General features: G+C 39.8%; 1 protein-coding gene across 1 annotated transcript in view; it reads right to left on the bottom strand.

Annotated features, from left to right (window-relative positions):
* Positions 1 to 27271, bottom strand: part of PHLPP1 (PH domain and leucine rich repeat protein phosphatase 1) — a 136108-nt gene that overhangs the window by 54607 nt on the left and 54230 nt on the right. Inside the window, exons 2-3 of the mRNA XM_063400800.1 lie at positions 8830 to 9026; positions 6680 to 6805 (exon numbers count right to left, since the gene is read on the bottom strand). Coding sequence (XP_063256870.1) covers positions 6680 to 6805; positions 8830 to 9026 — 323 coding nt within the window. The remainder of the gene's footprint in view (positions 1 to 6679; positions 6806 to 8829; positions 9027 to 27271) is intronic.

Here is a 27271-nt window from a genome sequence, read left to right as displayed (position 1 = left end):
AATACCAGGCTTCCCTCCTGAACCATTAAGAAAGACTGACTACACTGAAACATATCCAGAAGTTCATTTCCAAAATGTCAACTAACCTCTAATAACAAAAGGCACAAAACAATAGGCTTTGCAGGGAAAGAGGAGGAGGAAGACTTTCGGGTGTTATCATCAAAAGAGCAACAAAACTGGCTTCAAGTTTGTTTTGCCAATTCTTCTGCTTTCACACTTGAGATGATAAGGAGCCACCAACAGCAAGAATGACCAGATGTGACTTCAGAGCAAAGGTCCTAAATACTGAAGACAGAGAAAAGGAAGTCAAGTTCCACAGAGAAAAGGAAGTCAAGTTCCGCATGGAAACCAGAGGTTTGTTTATGTTTGAATATTTGTAATCACCGCCAAAAGGAAGCTGCGGGTTTATTTTTAGGGATCTATTTTTAGCAAAAGCATTATCTCAACATTGTCATTTTATGGTACTAGGGAGAAAAAATGGTTTCCTTGTACTAAACTTAGAGTCATCATATTTCCTGTTAAGTAAGGATCAGCTCAAAATAAGACCACAATGGGAAAATCCTTCTAGGTTCTCTTTTCTTGACTAGATGTTGAATCAACTTTTCTAACAGGCTAATGGTGCTGCTTAGTCTCAAGTGTGAAGAAACCCAAATTGCTGTTCGCAAAAAAACCCAAGCTTTGGTTAAAGGCTATTGTCAAAAGATGCCCACTAATGCTGGCAGTACACTAAAACAATTTTTACGTCATATAAGAATGAAGACTCATTTTCCAGCCTCCAAGCTCAACTGGCATAAGAAACAAACCAACTACTTCATGGTCACTGACCAACTAGCATGTTCCTGACCTCCCACCTGTCCCCAACACACACAAAACCAGGCAGCCCAGAATCACAGTGGTACATTCAAACATATAGACTAAGACTATAAAGCTAAAAGGAAATGTCAGAAGCTCCTAACTGCAACACAAATAGTCTATTTGTTACATGGAGTCATTCCCCGTAGAATGACCACACGTGATAATCACCAGCAAAAGGTAAAAGCAAAAATACTAATCTAGAAAATCAAATTGCGTAGAAAGGAAAGTTCTCCACAGTATTCCCCCAGAAGAAGGTTGTCTATTGCTTAGGGGACTTAACAGACACTTGGAGAGGAAACAATGCATCCAGTGACATAAAAGTATGAATTGTCAGCACTGTAACAAGTAACATCTCAAAAACCTTAAAATAAACTACTTTATCCTTGCATATGATTTTTGCCTACACTCATCATTGGTGCTGCTCTGTCATCAAAGTTCTGCAAAAGGGTATTCTGAGGCTGTTTTGACCAGTAAGCATTAGAAAAGCCTATCCCTAATGCCTCCAGAAACAGCTGAAGTTTGGTAATAAAAATCTCCGCAATGATGATGAACTCTGCGAAGACAGCTCATTACAGTATCCAGAAATACAATATGAAATAGGTCAACCACCCAGAGGGCAAGCCAAGGCAAATACAATGCAGGACTAACTTAACCATGACATTAGTGGCTTCAAGCCTTCTTTACAGACTGGAAGTTGTATTAAAAAGCTCTGCAAAGTCTGTGTTCCACAATGAAGCTGGTGTGGAAGGTTCTCACACAACTTTTCCTGGTTGACAGGAGAAAGTCAAAGGCTAACATCTGAGAGTATCTGAAATAAAGACAAAACTATAAGCACAAGTGGATATGCCTTATTTCCCATCACTTTAATTAAGGAGCAGAATCTTATGTGCTGAAGGAAAAAGCAGTCCCACAGCTGACGATCTATCCCTATCTCAAAGGTGGATGAAGCACAGCTGAAAAGCAGATACATCTTTAGCAGTAATGTCAATTGTTGCTCACTGCATTTCCTCAGCACAGTTTCTGTAAAATACATCCAAAAATCATCTTAGTCTCCTATTTTGGAAATATTTTTGCAGAACTGCAGTAAAGGCCAGGAATTAATTTCCAAATCCTGTAGAATTTATATATATAAACATGTACTGTAGCACCAAGCAAAGCACGTGGTCAGAACTCAAACCTTTTTTCCTCATCAGAAATAAATAACATATCACTAGAGTTATAGATCACCTTTGTCCGCTTTACAGGGCTCATATACCCCTATTACAACAGTCTCTGTACACAATTGTCAAATTTGTACTGAAAAAATAATTAGAATACTGAGGCAGATGGGTCAGAACTAGATAGCTTTGGAGAAAAAAAGCAAAAAGCAATACCAATAATTTTGTACTGCTGCTCCACGTAGATCTCTACACAAGTTGAGGAAAGATGGAGACTACAGCTGTAGAGGCTCCTGCATTACTTACTTGTATTGTATAAGCTAAATTCTAATCTGTTCTTATTTTCTGCTAGCTTCACAGTGCAAATAAATGTATGAAGAGAGCATTCTGCACTGACATGAAAGGAATAAGGCCAACATGGCAGCACACCCTTTGCAGCTGAATTTGCTATTCCTGCTATTTTTACCATGTTTTAAGCATAATGTACACTGACATCATCACTTAGTCTCTCCTTTTTCACAGGCTACAGTTGTTTGGAACACCACACACTTCCACTACAGACTTTAACACAGAGATGACTGAAACAGGGAGAGGAAAATACAAAATCACACAAGAGAAAACTTAAATTTCATAGGTTTTAAATCCTATTTTTGGACATTTCTTGTATTTTCAACAGCAGGACTCTTTTATGCATAGGCACCTAAGACCCACACAACAACTTATGTCCAGCCACAGCTGTCCAACTGTGGTCAATAGTGCAGATACACAAAGCTCTGTGCCTGTACACAGACATGCAATATTTACGGCCCTTGTGCCTCATCACCTCTCTTCCCCTACCTGCCCCATTGAACCAAGCACTAAAGCAGGAAATAATTGTCACAAGAAGCTGTTGACACACTTCCTGCTCTCCTGCAGCCAGGAGGGGAGACATTCTGTGGGGTCAGGTAACTCATCCTGGCATGCCCAGTGGGGCACACTATTTCCAAGAAAATAAAATTCCATCATGCATCCTGACATAAGCTCTGCAATACTGAATTTCCGAGGCAGACCTTGACATCCCATTTTAACTGAATGCCTTGGAACACAGAGGACTGCTAATCCTTTTATACTCCGGCCAAACCATCCATGTCATGAATTGTGTCACAGGCAACGATCACAACAGAAATTTCACATGCTGAAAAATGGTTAGGTTTACCTGTTAGAAACATCCAACAGCAGACCACATCCCAAATAAAAGCCTCACAACAGCAAGTCCCACCACTCCCTAACACCATACGCATTAACACCTCTCTCCTACATTAAGGGTGTAGCTTTTTAGTCTTTGGAAGTGGCAAATGAGGAAAGTCCTCATCATGTCCTCCCCACTGTTAAACACACGTTCTTTGCCCTGTCCTTCTGCATTTGACATTCAAGTAGCAAACAGTGGCAGATTTGCTGTGCAAGTAATTGTGCCAGTTCCAGAACCATCATGACAACTTTATGCAGACAAAATTCTTTAAAGCTGTGAAGATGTTCCTTTCCTTCCCCTCTGCTCCCCCTTCCCAGTTGCATAAGCTTATTTTTCAACATTTGGCAAGAGAACGAATGCATTAGATCACAAAGGACCAAATCTGTTGCTGTTGTTTTCCTTTTAAGCTTCCTTAATTAGGCCTCCAGATTTTGGAAAGTAAAAGGAAAGAAATGCACTGTGGTATAGAACTATCAATATTAACGAACAAGACATCTCCAGCTTTTAAAAATATTCTGTTTGAGGCCTAAATCAGTGTATCTAAAAGTGACCTATTTGGAATAAGTATGTCACCAAGTTCGATATTTAGGTCAGTATTTTTGCAGTAATTCTAGTCTGTCCTGAAAACAGAAGTTCTGTTCACCTCAGGCACATACACATAGGAAAACCTATTCACCTTCTAAAAATGTACAGAGGCAGAGCGCAAGAGCTGTCTTGACTATGACAGATTCCACTCTTAGAATGAATCTGATTATACAGCAGCAATGCTTATTTTTAATTAAATTAAACCCCAGCCTCCGCAAACATGAATTCAAATCTTTTCTAGCATACACATTTATTGCAGGAGCAATGCGTTAGGATTTGTCTCTTTCTGAAACACTAAAAAGTCAACATTGCCAATATTCTGTGGGGAGAAGGACTGCAGACCAAGCATTCTTTGCAAGTCTCCTTTCAAGATTGAGCTTGTTATTTAAAAGTTCAAATAGCACCATCTTCTAGCTCTTCTGAAGTATATATAAGACAGACATGATTTTTTTTTCATAGTTAAAAACTGAGTTGAGCAATTTTAATGAAGTACTTTACCAGGGATTTCCTTGTCCATTAAAATTTATATTTATATTTAAAGACTTCATTACCCTAAGTAAGAATCAGAAGCCTCAGTTTTCAGCAGTACATATCAGGAGCACAAAGGAGAAGAACTACTCTGAAGAACTACCACTGAATAGAATTTAACACAAATGTCACTTTCAAAACAAATGCCATTAAACAACATTTATATTTAAAATAGTCTTAAATATTATTCATAAAAACTCACAAAAGTGCAAGTACTATGTACAACATGAGTATTAGGGAAGAATCTGTAAGGACCACGTGACCTAGCTCATAGCAAGCAATCAGAAGCTAAGTTTCAGAGCCATAATACCTCCCTTCCTAAATTTCCTTGCTTTTAGAAACAAAGTGCTTTTCACAGTCTTTTCTTGGTTAGCATGAATATTTCAGCAGCTTTGAACCTGATTAGTTTTCAAACACCTGAGGCAGAACATCTCACATAAATGTTGGGGGTTTTTCCCAGCCTAAGAATGTTAGTTTGCCTGAACTACAGAGCTGAAGATTCAGCTTTTCTCATTTCTTTATACATGTAAATCAGGTGTGGTTTTACCTTACAGTTAAGTACTTTGACACAAACAGCACCAGCTGGAGGAAATTTGAGTTACTCTTGCAGCATTACTAGTTTCCCTGTTTCTGTTCTTCAGACACTGTGCAGCACTTCCCATACAAACGCCTTGCATACAATCACGCTTGTCTCTGTTTTTCAGTCTCAGGACAGGAACCTCAAACATCAAAAAAACCAACTTGAAGTGGCAAAGTACTGTTTGAAAATCCATGAATGCAGAATGACAAGTTTCAGGTTTGGGGCTGGGGAATTGGGGAAGATGCCTTTATTTTTCCTCTGAGCCAGCTAAAAGAATAGCATAGAGAGTTTCTTCACTTCTGACAGTCTGAAAAGACACTTGAAACTATGTATTTTCCTTCTCCACTTACATAAAAATGGGAGGTTATTGTGAGTGCATGGGGATATGGTCTCATGCTGGCTATCATCCCAATGCTGTTAGTCATTTGGGTGAACCAGAGAGAAAGAGAGAAGCACAGCATGGCACAGAACAAGCTTATGCTGCCAGTAATTCAGAGGGGCTTTCTAGCCATTTATCTCTAGCTCTGAAGTTCATTGTTTTCCACTGTTTTCCTCACTCATTAGATTTGCCTTTCATTTATCTGATGTCAAACCCTCGGGAGATGAAAGGACACTACTGTCCTAGAGACAGCCCCAAAGCGGCAAGAACTCAAAAACCTGACAGACCATGCCTCACCATCTCATAAAACATGCCTTGGGGATTTCTACCTTGAGGCTTAACAGACCTAAGCAGATATGCCAGAACAGCTTCTTTAAAAAGAATTTTTAAACTTACCAGAAAAAAACCCTAAAAGACATTTTAAATGATGCATGTGCTAGAAGGTGCTATAGCTACTGTTTGAAGAAAGTCTGACATATAATCAAACCTCTTAAAAAAGCCCACAACCAAGGCTGTATCATTGGCAATTGGCTGGATAATATATTATTGCAACCTAAAACCAAAACAGATCTAGTGCTACATGAGTATATCTAAGCACTGCTACCTAAAACTAGTAAAGAGACTCTCTCCATGCAGAGTCCTATCGAGACAAAACTAATGAACAGTTTAGGTCCAACTACAAGACCAAATTGAGCATGATGACAGCACAGCAAAAAAAAATCCATTGTAAAAAGTATGAAAAACATAATGGTTTAAGATACATAAAGCCTTTACAAAAAAGTGGCAGGGACAAAGAGATAAAACAGACAACTTCAAAAACACTTTTCAATAACACAAAGTGGAACTTATGAAAATCAAATAATTATTAATCAAATAGTTATTAAACTAGAGAGAGGCTGAGCAACACTTCAAAGCAGGAAAAAAATCCTTTATTCTAGAAATTTAATGTTTAGGTTCTGCATAAGGAATGAATTAAAAAAACCCTGACATTATTTTAGGTTTTAATAACACTGAAAAAAAGCATTTTAACTGAAACGCTGGCAGTTATATTTGTCATCCTTTTTGTTATAATGGTCTCAGTAGATCCATCCAGCTGATAAGATAAGAAAATGGAAGAAGCTCAGTACACCACTTTCCTTACTCAACTTCAGTAGAAAGAAGTCTTGGTGTAAATGCTGAAAAATTCACCTCCTTATTGCCTGTTACCAAGAGCTCTTGAATTGAGTTTTTCCACGCAACACCAACAGCAGAAACAGCAGTTCTTGGCAATCAACCCACAAGAGGGACATTATTGCTGCACAGAGAAGACTGAACTGGGGAAAACTCTCCAAACATCCCACTCACAGTAGAGTCAGCAGCATTCTCACCTTTGATGCTTGTCGCAGCCATCGCAGGTATTCAGTGAAGTTATCGAAACAAATGTAGTAGGTCTGGCTTTGAGGTCCAGAGGAGCTAAATGCTAAACAGTGCTGGTGCTTTTTCACTTCTTCCACCTACAGCAGAGATACAAAACTGTGAGTCAACAAGAATCAAAACTCTCTTTGCAAAACCCCTCAAGGCAAAGTTAAAATGTGCTCAAGAGGACATCATCAAGTAGAGCTGGATTAACTATCTCAAACACCCAAGCTGGATCTTGGCTGTCAGATGTTCATGAAATCTACACAAGCAGAAACTAGAACAGAAGGAGGACAGAACTAACGGAGAAAACCACCAAGAACATAAACATTTTAATAGAAACTGAACACCATAAAAGGTTTGCCAGTGAAACACATTTAAGGCTGTTTTTATGCAAGCTAAAAAAATACAATTTATATTCCCTGGTTATTAAAAACAGACTTAACAAAATGCTTATCTTACAGCCCAATTAAATTCTTTGGCATTTCTCAACTTGCTAAAAAACACCCAGAATACATCATTCTGCTACCATACACGAGAAGTCCCACACAACTTATGGTCTCAGTGTCTGAGTACAGCATTCTGGAAAGCCTTTGCAAACCAGGAAGTGCAGAGTATTTATGGGGATGAGGAAGAATATTTTTTGAGCAATAATTTAAAAAACACTTAGTTCTGTGCCAAGCACCCTCCTCCCAAGCTTTGTCAGCAGAAGCCCTCAGTACATTTTTCTGAGTTTAGTTATCCTTTTCTTTTAAAATTTGTTGTCAACTTTCTGCTTAACACAGTCTGCATGTTTTACATCACATAAGGCATTTCTGTGCAAAAGCTACTTAGAAATTCCACATTAAGCAATTAAAATGGTACATAATCTTTTCCCTTTTTAAATTAAAAGAAATATATTGAGATGAAAAGAATATTTATCTCAAAGAGAAGGCTGAGGGGAACCTTAATCCCATCCTTTCCAGCAACCCACAGCCAGGAATACAATTCACGCCCAAGAGTTCACACACTGTTGCCAAAAGAGGACAATGTTTCTACTTCAGTATCTCCCAGGAAGAGTTGGAAAATTGTGAAGAATTCTAAAAGAGGCAGGAAAAACAGCTCTTAGAAGGCAGCACTACTTTTCAGACTGCTGGTATAGAATATTAATGAATCAACACTAGTCTGCATATATAATATTGTGAAGCTCGTTTCTCTCCAAATAACTCTTTAGAATTCAACTTACCAGTAGGTAAAGGAGGATTACTTAAGGTGTAAATTCATCCTCAAGATGATGATGATTCTCTTCCCATTGGCTCAGATAAACAAGCCAGTAATACTTTTCTGAAACACTACTTAGGCTAAAACGGTGATGTTGTAATCTTACTGTCTGCACTACAGTTTCACAGAAGAGCTAAGGTGGGAAGGGACCTCTACAGGTCATCTGGTTCAACCCCCTGCTCAAGCAGGTCCACCTAAAGCCAGTTGCCCATGTGCAGATGGTTTTTAAGTATCTCCCGGGGTGATGGATATGCCACCACTCATCTGGGTATGCTATGCCAGTGCTCAGTCACCATCACCATGGAAAAAAATAGATTTCCTTGTGCTCAGTCTGGAATTCCTGGGTTGTAGATGTAATCTACCAGAAAAAAAGCTCAGTTTCAGCTTCTCACAAGGAAAAATATTTGTCCCTGTTAGCTTACAACAGACCACTATTCATACAATGCTGAATACTCAAAACTCCCCCAACGTTCAGAATAAGCCCATGCCCTTATTTATTGATTTTCAGAACTGAAGAGTAGTAACCCAGCATGGATAAACCCTGGATGAGGAGGAACTGCACAGATCATACACAACAGACCTACACGTATCCTTTGGCTGTATGCTATTGCATATATAAAGCACTTAACACTGTACACAAGAAAAAGATACTGATTGTCCATCCGTTGCTTTTCTTTGTAGTTTTAATTCAAACATTCTAAATTGTTAAATATGACTGACCATAACCAAAAGCCATTTATATATTTTGAAAATCCCATTTATAGAAACAAGCTTTTGGAGAGTCAGAATCATCCTAATTGAATGCAATCTTCATAAAGAGACAAAGGTTAACGAAGCAAATAAATAATATACAATATCTTACTTTTCCACCAATTAAAGGGAGGACATGCATCTTTCCAGTCTGGCTTTCTTTTACTGATGAGACAATTAGGCATGTTCCACAAAGGATAGCTTGGCGTCTTGTCCATCTGTTGACTGGCAGATGTATTTTCCCTTTTCGAACATTGTACATTCCTGAGAGCTGAATCCGTTCGGAGCTGCCAGTGCTGTGGGGCTTTCCTGAAATAGAAACAAAAGCATCCACTTAATCACAAAATATCTTTGCCTCTTTCACTCAAGTCATCCTGAGATTTGATCAGCAAATTTTCAAGCTACAAACTGCAGCATGACAAATGAAATATAGCTTCAAAACATGCAAGCAGTTAATTTAATATTAGCTTCAGTACAGTCTTCTTCCATAGGTAGAAGGATATGACAGGTTGGTATCATGAGGAGCAGGTCACATTAAATCATCTGCAATAATCATAGAGGCACCAATTAATGATATCAACCTTCTCTATGGAACCCAGAAATCAAATGTTCATCCACAACAATAAGTAATTGGTTCCTGTTGAGAACATGGCATGTGGTAACTGCAGAAGGGGGTGATGTAGTGCATGCTGACCCATATTTCTGCACTTCCATGTCTCTTCTGGCTGTCCTTCAGGTCATGGTTCAAACAGCTTCAAAGGCTTCCCAAAGAGCACTGGTCCTACCTTCCCCAGCCCACACTGCTCAGTCCAAATCCTACAACAGAGGCAGCACACTCAGCCATTACATTAGCAGGTGCAACCTAGATGAAACCCCTCAAAGACCCTGCTTTATTCTGAGTAGAGATTCAGAAAGAGTGAAGTTCTTTTGTCTGTATTACAATGAATTCGCTATTTTTAGTAATTCAGATTATTAGTATAATGAACAATTGGGTCAATTCTGTTAAATTCCTTTAAATGTCTCAGATTCTACTACTATAATCTATTAATATGATCCTACTCTACAGAAGACATATGAGCGATGGCAACACAAAGACAAGCATCTCTCATCTCAGCTCTTTCAGGATGTAAACAAGAGGCACAACTTACTCATTCTAATCTGATTTATCTACACCAAGTTACCCTATCAAGCCCTAAAGAGTCCAGGCCAGATCTGAGTCATCCAAATATACTGAAGTATTTTGCAAACAGAGACAAGAGCTAATCATGCTCGAGTTAAACCAGTTCAAATTTATGTAAGAACACCGGTGTTGGTGAACTTTGGGAGGGAGCTCCCCTGGATAAACAAATCAAAGGGTATGTTAATTCCCAGTAGCTTCCCCATCATGATAAAAGATAAATCACTAATTTTCCTGCACTAATGTTTACCAAAGTTCTTAAATACAAGGAATTAATAGCTTATTAGGACTCCGGAAAAGCAAAGAGTTGATTCTAACACCAGTATTTCAGAGCTGTGCCTACTGATCTCCAGCAGTGACAAGTGCTGCACACTGTTCAACTTGCTATTTTTCCTGCTTGCATGACAGCTCATTTGTCTCAATGAGTCTGCTCTTGCCTTCAAATTATCTATGGAAAGATAGAAGACATCTACCACATGCCCTACCCACTGCCATTCTCTCACCCTGCCTAGCCCGTGACAATTCTTGTCCTTATCTTTAAAAGCAGTCTTTCTGAATCTTCCTGCCAATTTAATGAGCCAATACTTGGCATAGTTACCCTCAAGCCTTACTCTGCTCTAATAAACACTAGCATTTAGGCTACCAATGCCTGCCAGTTTGGATCTGCAGGAACATCACTGTAGCTTGAAGCTGAAACACTGAAACTTTAATGCCCACAAGGTATCGGCAACAAATTCAAAAATAGGTGCTCCAAGAAAGCAGTAGTTACTCTGCCAAGCAAATTCACATCCAACCACAGAAGCTGTGGATTAACTCTTTGCCTAACAGAGGGAAATGGGACACTTGTTCCATGCAAAGCCTCAAGACAACTGATAGGGAATGCAAGTGAGTAAATTATAGCAACGCAGCCTTAACAAAACACAAAAGCTGAATCGAAAATTATATTTGGAACACGAAACATTTAGTTTTTAAAATAACTGAGAATTTACCTAGCTTATGCAGAACTATGGGCTTTATGCACAGAGCACTGATTAAAGAATTAACACACACAAACAACTGTATCTCTGTAATGGAGTAAAAAGTGTCTGATAAAACTAATAGCACAACTGCATAAGGAATAGCCATCAGGGATGAGTGCAGTTGCACCTCTAAAACTATGTTTTATGATCATCTCCCCAGGTCTATTTTCTGACTTTGTGCTCTCTAACTTCCCAGGAAAACCAGAATATGCTGCTGATAGAAACCCCTTAAGATTGCAAGGCATAACCTCAATCTCTTGGGAAGACAAGCTCATTTAGCATTTCAACATAACTAAATGCAACTTTCATGAACACTCAGGAACAAAGGGCATAATTTGCACTTAATATGGGCAGACCTGTGTCCTGGAAAACACCAAACCTCAGAAATGTTTCAGGAGTATCGTGGATAGTAAAGAGTACGAGCTTCGGCTACAGTGCTGCAGCCAGGAGGCCTGGTAGGAAACACATCTTTCCAGAACAATCAAGTAGTACCACTATCCTGCCTAGTCCAGTGGTAAAAAAACTACCACACTAGATACTCACACTTCACAAAGGGTACTGAAAAATTAGTGTTGGAAAAAGATACAGAGGAAAATATATTCAGATGCCTGAGAAATCCACTTTCTAGGACCACACTCTCTTGGACTAGGTACATGATATTAGGCACAGTTGGACCTGTAAAACTACTCAGAAGTCACTAAAAAGTAGTTCTTAAAATTTCATGTAAATTCACAGTTTGTAAGTCACACCACACAGTAACAAGTAGTATTATTAATATATGTTTACTAGAAAAACTGGAAGAGAGCTATCACTAGAAGTATTCCTGCTAGATATGGATTGTATCTTCTCTCAAACTTCATATTTGACTGAAAAATTACTGGGGAAAAAACCTTCAGTTACTCCTACAAATACAAAAAACCCCCCACAAAAAACCAAAAACAAAACAAAAAAAAACCCAACCACCCTTAAAGTCAAAGGAACCCTTCAAAGGATTTAAGGTGCTTTTTCCCAGCAAGTACTACCCTTTGCTAAGTGAAGGCCAGAAGGTTCTTGATGAGAACATACAGAAATAAACACTGGACCTATTTCATTAAAGCAAATGGTTTCTCTCCTCCTATTCTTGTCTACTTCACTACATAACCAACCATCTGGTTGGACCAGATGATCTTTCAAGGTTCCTTCCAACCTGGGCTCTTCCATGATTCTGTAACTTGAAAAGCTCATGTTTAATATTGGATCACATGTTGTTGCCTGAGATACAATCTGCTCACATACTCGGTTTTCCTCCTGCTTAAGGACTGTATTAATTGATATTTGATAAAACACTGCGATACTATTATCATGCAAGTGGGAAAAAAAAAAAGAGTCAAAAGCCACTGATTTTGGCTTATATAGATTTTAAACAGAGGTTAATTAAGGACATGCCAACTAGCTGTAGAACTAAAGTCAGAGATTCCTAAATCTGCCCAAGTATTTTTTGCAGGTAACTGCGAGCAAAAGCTGTTCGAAAAGGAGCAGCCTTGCTCACTGAAAAATAAGCTTGGACAGAATGAGCTTTAAAGAGTGCAGGTATTAGCTGCCAAGAGAGCATAAAAGCAGGAGAAGTTTAAATGACTGAGCTCTGCCACAGCAAAAGAGGGATGAGGTTTGGAAAGAGCGTGAAGCCATCTAAAGCTGGCTGTTCCTCACTTCAGGGAGGAAAGCAGCAGGTGGCAGAGTCTCCTGCAAGAGGGCTCATCCCTGACAGGCTGGGGAGTGGAGGACAAGGGAAAGGGTCAGAACTGCACCTGCCTTTTCTATGACCTGGAAAATAATCAAATCAGAAGGCAAATGACCTTTTTTCTTCCAAGTGTACAGAAAGATGGGGAGCAATTTCGACTACACCAAAATGCCTTTAGGCTACAAATCAAACACCAAAAATTATGGCATAACTACAGCATCACCACCAAAAATCTGTTGAGGTACCCTGCCTCAAACAGTGCCAGTAGAAGCACTGTTTTCAGTAAAAGCATCAGCAGTTCTGAACTTATGTTCCTCAATCTGCCTCACAGACCTCCCATTCACGATTTAGAAGGCTGCATGAGATTCACATACAGATTATTCTTCAGTTTTAACTAACCCTGAAGGAAGAAAATGAGTTTTCACAAGGGCTCGTGATAATACGCCAAAGCCAACAGTGCAGATAAAATGGTAATGATGATCCTTTGTGACTTGAAACATAAATTTGAATCCTGCCAAAAACTTTAAAAATAATTATTGTTGCACTGATCAGAGTGAAGGCAAATAAGCCAGATCATACAGAAGAATCACATACCAGAAAATGTTTTTCAAATGCTAAGCCCAACCAAAGCAGTTTGAGTATTTTAGCAAGAAACCATAAAAAGATTCTTTTTCATTTCTGTCAGGTCTCCAAGACTACAGCAACTCCTAAGCACCCCCACAACAGGACTTTTGTTCTGTGCAAGGCATTAGAAGAGATGCCTCAAGGAATTATGAGCAGACCACTCATTTGGCTATCTTGATATTCATGGCTGAATTCCTCTCAGTTGTAACTCCTCCCAGGTCCTGGAGGGAAACTAGCAGTATTCACAAGGATAGAGAAAAGCAACGAACTTGATTAAAACAGCAGGACTTCACTGGAATGACAGAACCTACCCTGCTTCATAGGAAGCAGGATGGGACCAGAGTGATCTTCGCATGATGTTAAAGAACTAAGATCTCACCACAAGCAGCCTGAGGAAGCTCTGGGTACAGAACACACTGACATCCTGCCTGGTGCAAAGACTTCAAACCTTATTAAATAAATACCCAGAGCCACTTGCTTTGGATTCTGGAGTAAAGCTCTTTATCCCAGCAATGGAAAGCATATGGAATACATTACCATCAGAAGTTATAAAATACCAGCTCATTATGGGACATAAAAGTACTTGGGGAGAAAAAAACCCTCTCTTCAGCTACACGGCTGATTAAGTTGCAAATACTTAGTATTCCCTCCTGTTTGAAAAGTACAGCCAATAATGTCTGCCTCTAAAGAGCGACCTAAGACATGACCAAAATAAGAGCAGGGAAAAGTGTTGACATAAGAAACACGTTCACTTCTGTGCAGCAGGTCTTATTTTTATTACTAATATTGGTTTGATGGAATAAAAACTAAAAATTCCTCGTGACCTGCACGGTGCAGGCAGCCCGGCCAGCTGGAGAGGCTGTCTGCCCTGAGCTGTCTCGAGTATTTGCCAGTGGTAAGAGAGGCTTAAGTTATTATTCAGTAGGAATAGTGCGAAGTTTGAGACTTTTCAGAAGTGACTGAATTAACCCTGAGTGCCTAATTTAGGGATGTACTTTTCCTGCTACAGCTGGGCAGCTCCAGAGGTCATCCTCCTCCTCTGCACAGAGTTGGGCCCCCGGCCCGAGGCCAGCGTTGCATCAGCCCCACATCAGCTGCTCCTCACAAGCTGTCCCCGAGCCCTTTCAGACAAAACACGCTGCTTTAATTTCTTGCTTCTCCTTTTGACTTAGAGGCCTTAGGGACAGCTCACGGTGACTAGTTCAGCACGGAGAGCAGAGAATGGCACGTAGGGGCCAGCTGTAACACAGTGGCTGCTGCTGGAGATGATATGTTATCAAACCCACCCATGGCTTTCAACAAGTCTTTCAGAAACAAGATATTTCAGACAGTAATATTCTGTGAATATCAATTCTTGTACGCATTGGAGAAAAAGAACACCCAAAACCCACTATTCAGTTTTGAAGAGTTTGGTGTGAATCCACTTGGGAAAGCTGGGCTATTTCCTCGCCGCTCAGGGGGATCTGGCAGGGTGGGTGGCAGCCCCTGAGTCCACACCTGGAGCACCACCCCACTGAACCGAAACCAGAACACCTCACCCCACCCCGCCTGCCAGCTGCAGAGCAAAGCTCAGCGCTGGCCCTGCCTAAATATAACTGCAAAGAGGCCTCAGTTAGCTCAAAACACTGAAAGCCCTTGAGTGTCTTTGCCCACCTTTTGGGAAACTACGCCACAATTGCTGCTGCTGAAACCTTACTGTCAGATCATTCTGCAGATTTCTACTTTTGCTCAAGCCCTTTCATTAAACACAGATGAAGCTACTGCCTGCAATGTTTTTGAAGCTTTTCAGTCATGTAAGGCTGCTTCCCCTTTCATTCTCATCAAACTAAGGACAGCAGTGATGACTTCAGGCAAGCCCCAGTGCAATGAGATGTATAAAAATAAAGCAGCAAGTTGGATTAAAAAAAAAAAAAAAAGAAAAGAAAAGGGTGACAAAGGAAGCAAAAAAAAAAGCAAGTAAAACCTCAAACTATTGTACTCCTCTCTTTTTTTATTTGAAACTTACAAAGAAAACCTACATTCAGATATGTGCTTATTAGAAGTATTTTTTCTTGTCCACACTGTCAAAATTTAGGAACAAAGGCACAGAATTAGCAGGTTTTATATTTAACTAAGACCAAGGATTCACCTCACAGTCTCTACATGCAGACTGCTTTTGCAAAGGTAACTGACCAAGATTTCACCTGGCAAATCATTCCAAAATCAGCAATTGAATTTTTGCACTCAAATCTACTTAGACTCTTAAAGATTCCTGCAAGATTTAACACAAGGCTGTAGATTGATTCTGTACTGCTCGGTCAAGAAGGGACTTGGTCACGATTATACTGTTCTTAAGAGCATGTAACTATCAGCACAGCTCCACAGTTTACTCATTATACTCCTCATTTTGCTGCACTCTGTATTGTATGAGTGCTGGGGGAACCTCTGAAGTAGTTAAGTTTCCCTCAGGTATTAGCAGTTCAAGCTCTACTACTTGAAGGCTGCTACTTTTTCACCTGAGAAAGAAAACAAGACTCCAAATGGTGGATTTTACTGAACTGTGTTAAACTCATCTTTTTTTTTTTAAGGAAGCATTCAGAATGAGACAAAACTGGGAGAGCAGAACACAGACAAGCCTTTAGTCTTTGTGAAACACGTTCCTCCTCCTTTACGGACGATCACCCTTAAAAGCAAGCATTACCATTACATGATATGATGCAATAAAGCAATAGTTAATAGTTTTATAGCCATAATCCTGCCTTCCACTTCAGAGTAAATCCTCACTGCAGGAAAGGTTCATATGTATTTCATAATTCAGAAACTATCCCTCTTTCCCCACTGAGACAGAGTTCAGTCTTTGTTCACTTGATCATTCCCTTTATCTTGTTCTCAACAAGACTCACCATCTTGACACAGCAGCCCTAAAACCACAGTATCAACACTTCAAAGGGTATCATGGGCAAAATATTACAAAAATTACTTCTCTGAAAAGCTTCTCTATCAAGTGTCATGTATATCCATGGGAGATGGCTGTAATACCTCTAATGTCAAAAACTAAGTATCAAAGTATATAAGCATATATAAGCAAAAGCTTCTGAAGCTGTGATTCAATAGATTCAGCAGCACTCACTGAACAGTCATTGTTAACCAGCACAACTTCTACACTAGGACAACTTAATAAAGGCTACAGGCTGAAGCAGGATCCACAGCAGTGGACAGGATGCTATTTGCAATTAAAAGCAAGCAAGCACAGTAGAAATTCATCAGGATTACTACGTAGAGAAAGCAAACACAAAGCCTTGGAATGCAATTGTTCTGACTGTAACAAGTGAACTCCAGATCTAGCTGCTCCAATGTTATTTTGACAGATTTTAAAGTTCCCTTTTGTACAAGCAAATGTCCATAAATACAGACTCACCACTAAAAAACTGAAAACCCACCTGTTCTTAAACTCTTCACGCCATCTATCCCTACAGAGTACTCCTGCAGCTGAAACATGGGTTCTTCATATTCAAACTCTCAGACCCACGCACCCCCATTCACTTCACTTGTCTGCAGGAAATCCAAGCAAGTTACATGCAGTCAGTGTTGTTTACTTTAGCAAAATAAAGGCACACTTGACATCCAAACTTCTGCTAGCATTAAAAATACAATGGAGATGCAGCCTGAATTCTGTTTTTTTGTTGAAATATCTCATTTTGAAGAAAGCTTATAAAAGGGAGAGATTCACCTGCCTTCCTATAGCAAAACTCAATACCAACTCCTTTGGGAAAGAACCATATGTCACCTCTCCAAGGAGAAATAACTGAAATATCCTGAAAATGTACCATCAAGAAAAAAAAAGTCATCTTCCTCCTGTGCTTTAACAAAGTTGCAAAAAGCTGCAATATTGGTCTAGAGGCTTCTAGGAAGTCTTATCTGAAACAACTTTCCCATCTTGAACTTAGGATTCATTTAAGGAAGCTACTGACTAAGTTCTTCGGTGACATAATCTACCAAGTATTTTTGCTCAAAGTAAATTTAAAACAGAATTAGTCTTACACTGAGAAGACTTGTGCTAAAATCTGGTCAAATTCTTTACATGTATTTCTTTAAAAGAATACTTTAGCAATACAATTCAAGTTATCCCTTATTAAGATGGCCTCAAAAAACTTCACTTTCAAGTTGTACAGTTCTCTATGCACTGATATTAAAGAGATGAAAATGTAATAGATGGGGCCAAAAAAAAAACCAACAAAAAACCCCAAAAGAACAACAACAACAACAACAACAACAAAACAAAACCCACAAAACAAAACAAAAAAACCCACAACTACTTTGAAACTCACCAGTACCTGCTTTTACAACAACATGTACAGCTTCTGTAGGATGGGACCCAACAAATGCTCAACTGATCTTTCGCCTTTCTTCCCAATTCAGCCCCTATAAAGCACAGCTGAATAAAATGCTGGAAATGCACAATTTTTGGTGAAGTCATGCAAAAATTGAATTCTACTTGTTAAACTCCCAAAGCACAATAAAGCCACAAGCACAGTAAAATCCCTGGCATCCCAAAGGATACTTATCCTGTCTAAAGCAATAGCTGTATTGGCAAAAGCTCTGAGCTAACCAACTGTTTTAGGCAAAGCTTGAGCCTTGATGGAATTGAAGAGCAAAATTACACTGAAGTTAACAGCAGCTTTCAGGTTTTATCAGTGTTAGATGTTCAACATGAGGCATGGCAATGTAAGCTCAAAATAACCATCTGAACACACTCCTCTGAGAAGGAAGAATGACAGCCCCTGGCAGAAGTTCATCTGTATGTCTTAGCAGTACAACAGAAAGATAGAAATCCATGCTCCTTACCAGCAGAAGTTGAGCAAATCCCCACACGCCCTTGCACATACCTGCCTTGCCCCAAGGACAGAAGATGTGGGTAGTCAAACATTTTTTAAAAGCTACAGAGGAACATATGTGCATGCTAGGTCAAGAACTGTTTTGTATGAATTTCTTACATAACACAAATGTCAACTTTCAATGTATTCTAGACTAAAATTCCATCAACTGCAAAATGATTAAGCTATTTTGTGTGTTAAATGTATTCAAGCTTCAAGTACAGCAATTTTCTTCTCGTTCTTTCATCAGAAGAAACAAGTCAGATATCCTACATATCTAAAAGCATGTAGTAATCTAAATCCTGTTAAGGTAAAATATTTTAAGTATGACACTTCCTACCACTGTACCAGCATTGTTAAAGAGATCAAAATCTAAACTCAAGATTTATCATAGGACCCAAGTGATAAGCAGCTTATGTCAAAACAATTCTGTAGAGTAGGCTATTACTAGCACATCTCAACTACAGCTAGTTGAAAAAAATCACAAATAACTGTGATGTGAAACAGTACTGAAAAATGTGTAACTTGTCCAGTCCAGTGCCTTCAAGGTTTAGCCCTGCAAAGAGATGGCCAGAACGCTGGATTTGGAATTGGCAACATCTACAATCAAAAGCCACAATACCTAATAAATAAAAGGAGAGGAAGTAGTAGGAAAAGATTGAGTGGCTGCTTTAAATTGCACAAAGACAGAAATACAAAAGCCAGAAAAAACAGCACAAGCAATTAGTCAGAGACTTATGTGTCATTTAAAATTCAGCTTCATTAACATGAGATTTCCAAGCTATTGCTAGAAGGAATTCTGGCTGACCTTATAATCCAATCTTACTCCATCATATCAGCCAGTGTGTTCACAACTTGCTAGGTAAGCTTAGTTCATAAACATTATGTCTATACCTTGGCTGCTTTTCCTATGTACTAGTCATCAATATTTGTACATGCATGTGATTTTATGTAATATGTTCATACAAAACTTTTTTTTAAGGAGCTGGTGAGAGCAATGAGGGGTTTGGTTCTGACTTCAGTAAGTAGGGGCAGAGTACATATCCAGCTGAAAGTGAGAGCGCCAACAAGCCACAAGGACCCTCTCGGTTGCCTCTTTCTCCCTCTCCTACAACACTGCAGAGACCATTCCTAACACCACCCTTAACAGCCCTTCTTTTTCACTTCTTTCTTATCAGCAAGAGCAGCTTCAAAGTATCACACAGAAGCCGGGATGATGAAAAAGGAGAGACGGGATTTGCAGATACCTTTGGAAAGCTTCACTACCTGGATTTCTGCCTGCTTATAGCCATCCACCTTGTTTTCTTGCTAAAGAACAGACCCTTTGATTCACGATAACTTGACTTCAATCAGTCCAGTGTTTTCTTTTTTCAAACTTACATGACAAAGGTTGCATTATGCTGATATACATTAAACATGTGTGTCAGCAGCAAAATTCTGTACCTCAGACTGCACTCTTGAGGAGAAAAAAAAACAAGACAGAAGGAAAGCTGATTTTATAAAGTGTGAAAAAGGAAACAGTGGGAAGAGATATGCATCATGAAGAAACATGAAAGGGAACGTTTTCTCAATGCTTTTCTACAGTTGGAAACAGGCAGAGAAGATTTATCACATGCCCACAGATATCAGGTTTGACACAGTTTCTTCTCTTTCCTACCTCAGAGACTAGAAGTAACTGGATAGCATATGGGAATTGTCTAGGAGTGCACATCATACGGTTTTATTACAAAGGAGAGGAAAAAACCAGAAGAGATTGGCTTTTTCCATTCCCTTTTAAAATTAAATCAACTATCACATATCTGAGTCACCTCCAAACCCATCAGTTTTCTGTCCAAAGCACTCCATGGGTCTGTGAAAGGATAATCACAAGTACTCGCTCATAAGCCTGACTAACTCTGAAGTTTCTTCTTTGATGCTATACATCCCTATAAGAAAAACACTGAAAATTCCCACACTCATAGCAAGAGCAGGAAAAAGCCTGTACAAAGGTCCAGTTTTGCAGGTATACAGTCTGATTTAGAGCTCCTGAAGCCTGAGGAAGTTATCTAGGAGTGTCGTGGTTGCGGGGGAGGTGAATTTTTTCTAGGGGGGTGTAGGCAGTCCAATCAGTGATCAGCTTTTCTGCTGGCACCTGGATTGGTCACTCGGAGGTTTGGACACGCCTCTGAGGACACAAAGAGTTAAAAGCAGGAGTCTGAGGGGCTCGGCCTCTTTTCAGATCCCGGTTTCAGCAGAGAGACGTCTCAGGCCTCCTTCCCCTGCCCAGCCACGAGGCTGGGTGGGGGAGGGGAAACACGTGGTCGGCTCAGGTAAGCCGGAGCCCCCGGGGGGGGGGGGAGAAGAGAGGAGACAGGACTGGAACTGAGCTGCCCCGTCCAGGATGGAGGGGTGGAAAACTGTGGAAGTGCCCTCCGTGTGTGCTCACCCCCCTCCCCCCCAAACTCCAGGAGAAGGTGCCGAGCCATGTGGGAGTTGTGGAGCCTGGGAGTGCCTGAGCCTGCACCCTGCTGAGAAGAAACTGTTAACCCTTGTGTAGCAGAAAGAAACTTTTCTTAGACATTGATTCTCATGACTGGTGGTTTCGGAGAGAGGGAAGCGGCTTGAGACTGAGATGATAAAGCATAATTAGAAGGAACCCGATGGAAGAATGAGAGGAGTAGCCTTCTGAGCTAGAATTCTCTTGCATAATGTCAGCCATGGACTGAACTTAAGTCTCTTTTGAACATAAACTGCATTTTTGGGTGGATGCAGCTGCCCTTGCTTTTGCTACAGTGACTGGCACTTGAAGAGTGGAGCGAGCAGAGAAAAGAGGGGGAGGGTGAAGTGGCGCCCTCTGCCCTCAGGGCAGACCTGCTCCTGGAACCCCGGCCCCTGGGTAAAAAGGGGAGAGCTCGGCATGCAGCATCCTTAAAAAGCCCTGTATGCAGTTTTGGCCTATGAGACAGCGGTGAGAGCGCTAGACATAAGAAAAAGAGAGTGTCACCCTGGCAGACTTCTCTAGGTGGTGCCACGGGTGACATGGGAACACATAAGGAGTAGACCTGTGTGTTCTGGAGAACAGTCTGTGGTGCCAGAGAGACTCCTCTCTCCCTTGCTGAATTGAAGATTAGGTTTTTTTGAGTAGTGATTGTTTAATCTAAAACCCAAAGGTTAGTCTGTGAAAGTGATAGGTGGGGAAGTAGAAACTGAGAGAAGAAATGTTCTAAGAAGTTTTTATTTCTGTCTCTGTGTGTGTTTAAGAGTATTTCTGTCCCTGTTCTTATGTAATTAATAAAGTTTTAGTGAGTTTTTTTTTTGTTTTCAAGATTTAAGCCTGCTCTGCTCTGTTCCTGATCACATCCCACAGGAGTTGTTAGAGAAAAAACATACATTCATGGGTGCATTAACATCTGGCCAGTGCCAACCCATGACAAGGAGAAATCAAAACAAGTTCATAAATTTGAGCTTTGACAGGAAAGTGAGTGTGCTAAAAGCAACCTCAGGAACTTAAATTCATCAGAGCACCACTTTTAACTTTGGATCCTGATAATTTTAGAAAGGGATCCATAAATACCCACCATGAGTACTTCGTACAACACTAGCAGGATCAACTTGAAGCTGAGGCTCTTTGTCAAAGTTTTCTCCTCTCATGAAAATACCCAGATGAGTCTGAAAAGCCCATCTACACATGGGAGAACCCCATCCTGAAAGCTGAGCATCATCTCTACTGGCATTTGTATCCAAGACCTCTCAATACCACAAGAGCAGTGAAGCTGAACAGTGTTCAGTATAATACACAGTACAAGTAAGTCCACTTAAGTATAGTGACTGTGGTCAGACCATAACAGTATTTCGTTTTTCTGCCCTAGAAATGAATGCTTTCTCTACCATTGGAAAAAATATTGTGGCTACACAGAGACACGGTAGTTAAACTGTTTACTTTGAAAAAAGCTGAGCAACTGAAACTGTTCTACTCTCCATCCTTGCCCAATGTTAGCATCTAAAAACAAACAAAAAGCCCCCAACAAAAGCAAAACCATTCCTCTCCAAGGCACATCCTTTGAAAGTTCAGCATGTCTTAATCTTATTAAAACTGGTTTTAACCCTCCACTCTGTAATCAGGGAAAAACCTAAAATATGCAAGATTTCATTTAAGCGGGCTCTCCATTTTGACCCACCCACTCTCGCTGACCAATTGTCTTTAGTGCCTGGCTCCTTACAGAGCTAGAGATCACATCACATTTGTCTTTCTGAAAGCCTTTTCACAGGTCACCTCCATGCAGAGGAATGCAAATGGCCAGTTCTTTATGATCACCTACCCTAATGGCAGAAATCCTCTCCGGTGCTATCTCACCTGAATAGAGAGGAGGAAACAAGAGACAGTGGATCAAAATTCCCTCATTTACTTCCCCTTTGCAGAGGTCCACTGTGTGAGTGGACACAGCCACACATCCACAACAAGGATCAGTACTAAAGCTCTTCTCTCTAAAACACACAGAAAGCTTTGCTGTGACAAAAACCACGGGAAAGGTCTGCAATGCTCTCTCATTCACAAACATATGCAGGATTAAGTTTTAAAAGCATTTGGACAGATTTTGGAAATAATCGTTCCTAAAATACTATCATTTTAATTCCTCTGCCCACTCACCCTCCTCTGAGGGAGAACTGACACTCCTGAGGACTTTTTCTCCTTTTTTTCACACTTTCTATTCATGTTCCAAATATCTTCACCTCAGCAAGAAAGGAAAGGAAGAGGTCGCGGATATATTATACTTGCAGGACTTCAATTTAGAACATCACAGTAACAAAAATTGATTCAGTGAAATGTATTAGTAGGAGCAAAACAATAATTAATTTTAATTACAAACTATTTACTTTGCACAGGGGAAGCATTTTGGGTACAAAACGCCAAACACTGCCAACCTCCAAAAGAACATCATTCTATTATACTTCAGTTCAGTAAAATTCACGCTTTGAATTTTTTTACATGGAAGTTTCACATATAATATTGCTACATTAACAGATTTAATGAGATACTTCAATTTCTAAGCATTTTTAACTAGTAGATTCTTTCTAGATAGCTAGACAGATCGCATTTGGTTACATAAGGACAATGAAACTAAACTAAAACACCATAAAATTATTCAAATGTAACATTTTTAATGAAAAATAATCAAATCATGGAATTACAGAATAAGCTGAGTTGGAAGGGACCCATCAGGATCCTCAAGTCCCACTCCTGGCCCTGTACAAGACTACCCCAAGACTCACACCACATGCCTGAGAGCATTGTCCAAATGCGTCCTTGAACTCTGCCAGGCTTGGTGCTCTGACCACTTCCCTGGGGAGCCTGTCCCAGTTCCCCAACCCTCATGGGGAAGAACCTTCTCCCAATATCCAGCCCTGAGAGAAGGCTCTCCCTGGCTGGAACACCAAGCAGGGAACCTACAGAGCCTCGACCACCAGCAGAAGCACCTCCCCAAACTTGAGGAATCAACTGCTTGGCAACATAAGAAGAAGGGATCCAGTCATCAGGATCTGCTTTCAGCTTCAAGGAACGTTGGCATCTGTATTTTGGTTTTCCTGTCGAACCTAGATGAGGAGAAGAAGGCTTGAGAACAGTCTTACACCATGGGAACATCTGCAAAGGTGTAACAGGAAGTAGGAAGGAGAGGGAGAATTGCCCCTCATATGCAGGAAAACATTTCTCCTTATTGCCCCAGTTTGTCTTGCTCAACATTTTACACTAATCTGAGTTTTTGTTGTGGCATCCTGCTGGTTTTTGAAGCAAATAAGCCAGTGGCCCAGAATCTAATTAAGGGAAAGGAACTGTACAGTTTACTTCATCCAATTTGCATTTTGTGCATACTAACTCATAGTATGAAAAGCTGTTTAGACGTACTTGCTCTCACTGCTCTACTGAACTATTTGCTATTAGAATTGTTAATATAATGTGAGAATTCACTAGGTGAGTTTAAAAACACTTTGATTCTCCTTCAGTTGTCTTTTTCCTACAAAAGTATACAGTTGTTTAGACTGTTCAGAGGGAGAGGCTTTGAGCAAGCATAGCAACTGTACTCAAACATTTATACAACTCAGCATTTCAGCAATTCTCGGCCAGTTGTTTTACCCTATAATCACTTTCTTTCCATCTCTTTGAAATGCTTTTGCTAATCCTTAGCCCCAGGTTTTGCTACTTCCAGGGCAGAATTCACCACTGTCTCCACAAGCTGGCTTCAGCAGTGGTTCATGTGCTCCCCAGCAATGACATGAACAGACAAAAGGGATTTTAGGAAGGCTTATCCCATAAACTAAGACCACAGTTACTTAACATGGCAGAGATCACTTCCCTGAAGCTACCTTAAATGCATGGTAAAAATTATACAAAGCACATTACTGGACCAATGCCCAACCTGGAACCAAGAGAGTGCCATATCACTCACTGAGGTTTGACAAATTTCTACATTTGAAATGAACTATGGAAAGCTTGTCCTAACAAACTGTAGAAAAAAGGCCCTCAAATTTCTAGGACACCACTGAGGAATGCTGGCCAGCATATTCCAACACTCAGTAATATACACAGCAAGCCAACCAGAACTTGCTACAGAAACTAAACTGGCTACTTTTCTCCAAAAAATAGGCTTTGCTTGAATTTGAACTTGGAGACTTCAGCTCCAAGGATGCAATGACTTAGCAGCTGCCACATGGTCTTGTCTTACTGAACCATAAAGCACAGTCTGAGGACTTCATGTAGTTTCAAAATCCTTTGGAACTTTGGAGTATCTTTGGAAAATAAACTCAATCCACCAGAACCTAATCACTACAGGAAACATTACCTTTTAACAGCTTAGCTTTTTAATTGTGAAACTTTTTTCTTCAAAGTCCAGTCTGAAAGAGACTGGTCCTAACAGCTTGATTTGAAATAGCCAAATCTAAAAAAACTTAGTAATTTTAAACTAAGAACAGAGATCACCTCTGAACAAGACTGCATTGAATTTTTTTTTTTTTTGGTACTAGAAGCAGTTAATTCATAATGAACATGAAGATGATCTCTTGCAAGACATTGAAAGCTAATGCAAAAAAGACATTCTGAATCCACACATGGTATTAAGTTTTCACCACACAGAATCCAATGCATGGAAAGAAAATTCTCATGTTCCCTCAGTAAAGTTTGCTTGTGGAGAATGTGGAAATGATCTGAGAAGACTGTGCTAGGCCTCAGGATATGTGGCTGAAATCCAAACTTCTATCCCTTGCTTTTCTTGACTTCTAATTTTTTTGCATTGTTTACCATTTTGAGGGGGGGAAAGAGAAAAAGGAAAGAAAGCACAAGCACAAAATTACTTCTAAATCTTCCTATGCAAGCTGCAAGCAGAAAAGCTGTGTTCATCCAACATTCATTAGGGGAGAAAGATTGTTTTGGAACAAAGTAAATACAATTCAACACTTTAAGTTAGATTTCAAAATCTATTTGCAAACTTCACAGTCCTAACTAGTTACTGTCACTATGATAACCTCAGTACAATAGCTCAGGACTACATTCACATTTCTTAGAAATAGTTGCAACAGTGAATTTCCCTGTGACCAAATATAATCTTCCCAGAGATGCAGCAGACAGGCTCATAACTCTTCTGAAAAGGAAACCTGCTGTAAGGTAAAAATGTGACAGTGACAGTTTTAGAGAAGGATCTGGCCAGAAAGATCGCAAAATGAAAAAAGCACATTCAAGAAATCTGTCCTTTCAAAGCACAGGACTCTTTATCAAGTCACCTTCAGTTTTATCTACACAACCCAAATAAAAAGATTCTGGATGAATAAGGCCATTATTTGGTCTACTCTTCTAAATTTCTGCTTAAGCTAAAGGACAGCAATGCTCCAAGGCAATGGTAAATTTATTATTTAATGAAAACAGAAGATGAACAGAATATGTTTAAGACACATTTCTCTGAGGTATATTACTGAAAGATAAAAGATGCTATCAAGCACAAGACTTATGCAGTATGGCATAGATAGCTTATTCCTGCAGATGTACCTTTGACAAAAACAAAGAACATACCAGGCTGGAAAACAGGGGATGCTGCAGGTTCCAAGGCTGCTGCACGCTTTTCACCTAAGCAGAACTGTCTTGTTGCGAGGTTTCAAAAACCTACCCAGCTTCTACAGGAGAAGCATAAAGCCACAATACCACTAATTCACAAAAGACAACTTCAATTTATTAAAATTACATAGCTACAACCAACTCTCTTATATAAGTTGAGTTGCTGTCTCCTCTCCTTGAGAGTTAGTCAGCACTGCAGGGTAGCAGACCAGAAGTAACATTTTAAAGAGGACAAGCCAACAGCATTACACCAATCTGTAGGAAAAAGTACATTCAGTCTTTATCATGAAAGATTTAATCTTCTGGTACTGTTCCTCTAATATAGCGCATAACATATACAGAGTACAGAGTCAGAAAGGTAAAAGAAATCTGTGAATTTACCAAACACAAAAACATTCTGTGACCAGATCCCTTGACCTGGAACTAATGCAGATTTGTCTAGATTCTGTAAAAATTCAAGTACATTGGAACTTAGGGGTTTTTTGTTATCAAATCCTTAGTTTAGGAGTAAATTACAAAATACTTAAACTATGTTCAAGCAAAGGTGCAAACTTTCTAGGGGCAGCCACTAGCTGTTCTAGCTATCCCTCAACAGACACCCTGCATCACTGTGCATCCCTAGTCCCATTCTCTTCTCTCTTCTGTATCCACAGACAACGATCCAAATAACATTTTGCAGTCTGCTATTACAATGCTGTTCGGCTGATTTTTTCCTGTCTTTTTATTAATGCATTACCCCAAGACTTGTCATCCCACTGCTCTGAAACAAAAATAGTACACTTCTGAAGAGAACCGAGCTACTTGTTCTTATAAAAAGATTATCATGCCAGTACAAAGGTTGTTGTTTCTAACCGAGTTACTCAAGCATCCTGCAATAAGCCATTCAGAAGTTCATCGTTACTTGTCCAAACAGATTAGTCATATTAGTGCTGAAGCAATGGCATTATGTAAAAGACTGCTTCTCTCTGATCTGCTTCATTAGCTCCAAATCATATTTACAAAATGCAGCATGCTACTTCAGCATGTCTGTGGCAATCAGCAGTTAAAACACTTTATTTTACCATCACCCATGATTTAGGAACAC

Source organism: Prinia subflava, chromosome 1, assembly GCF_021018805.1.
Source record: "Prinia subflava isolate CZ2003 ecotype Zambia chromosome 1, Cam_Psub_1.2, whole genome shotgun sequence".
Lineage (NCBI taxonomy): Eukaryota > Metazoa > Chordata > Aves > Passeriformes > Cisticolidae > Prinia > Prinia subflava.
This window is presented reverse-complemented; position numbering and strand designations above follow the sequence as displayed.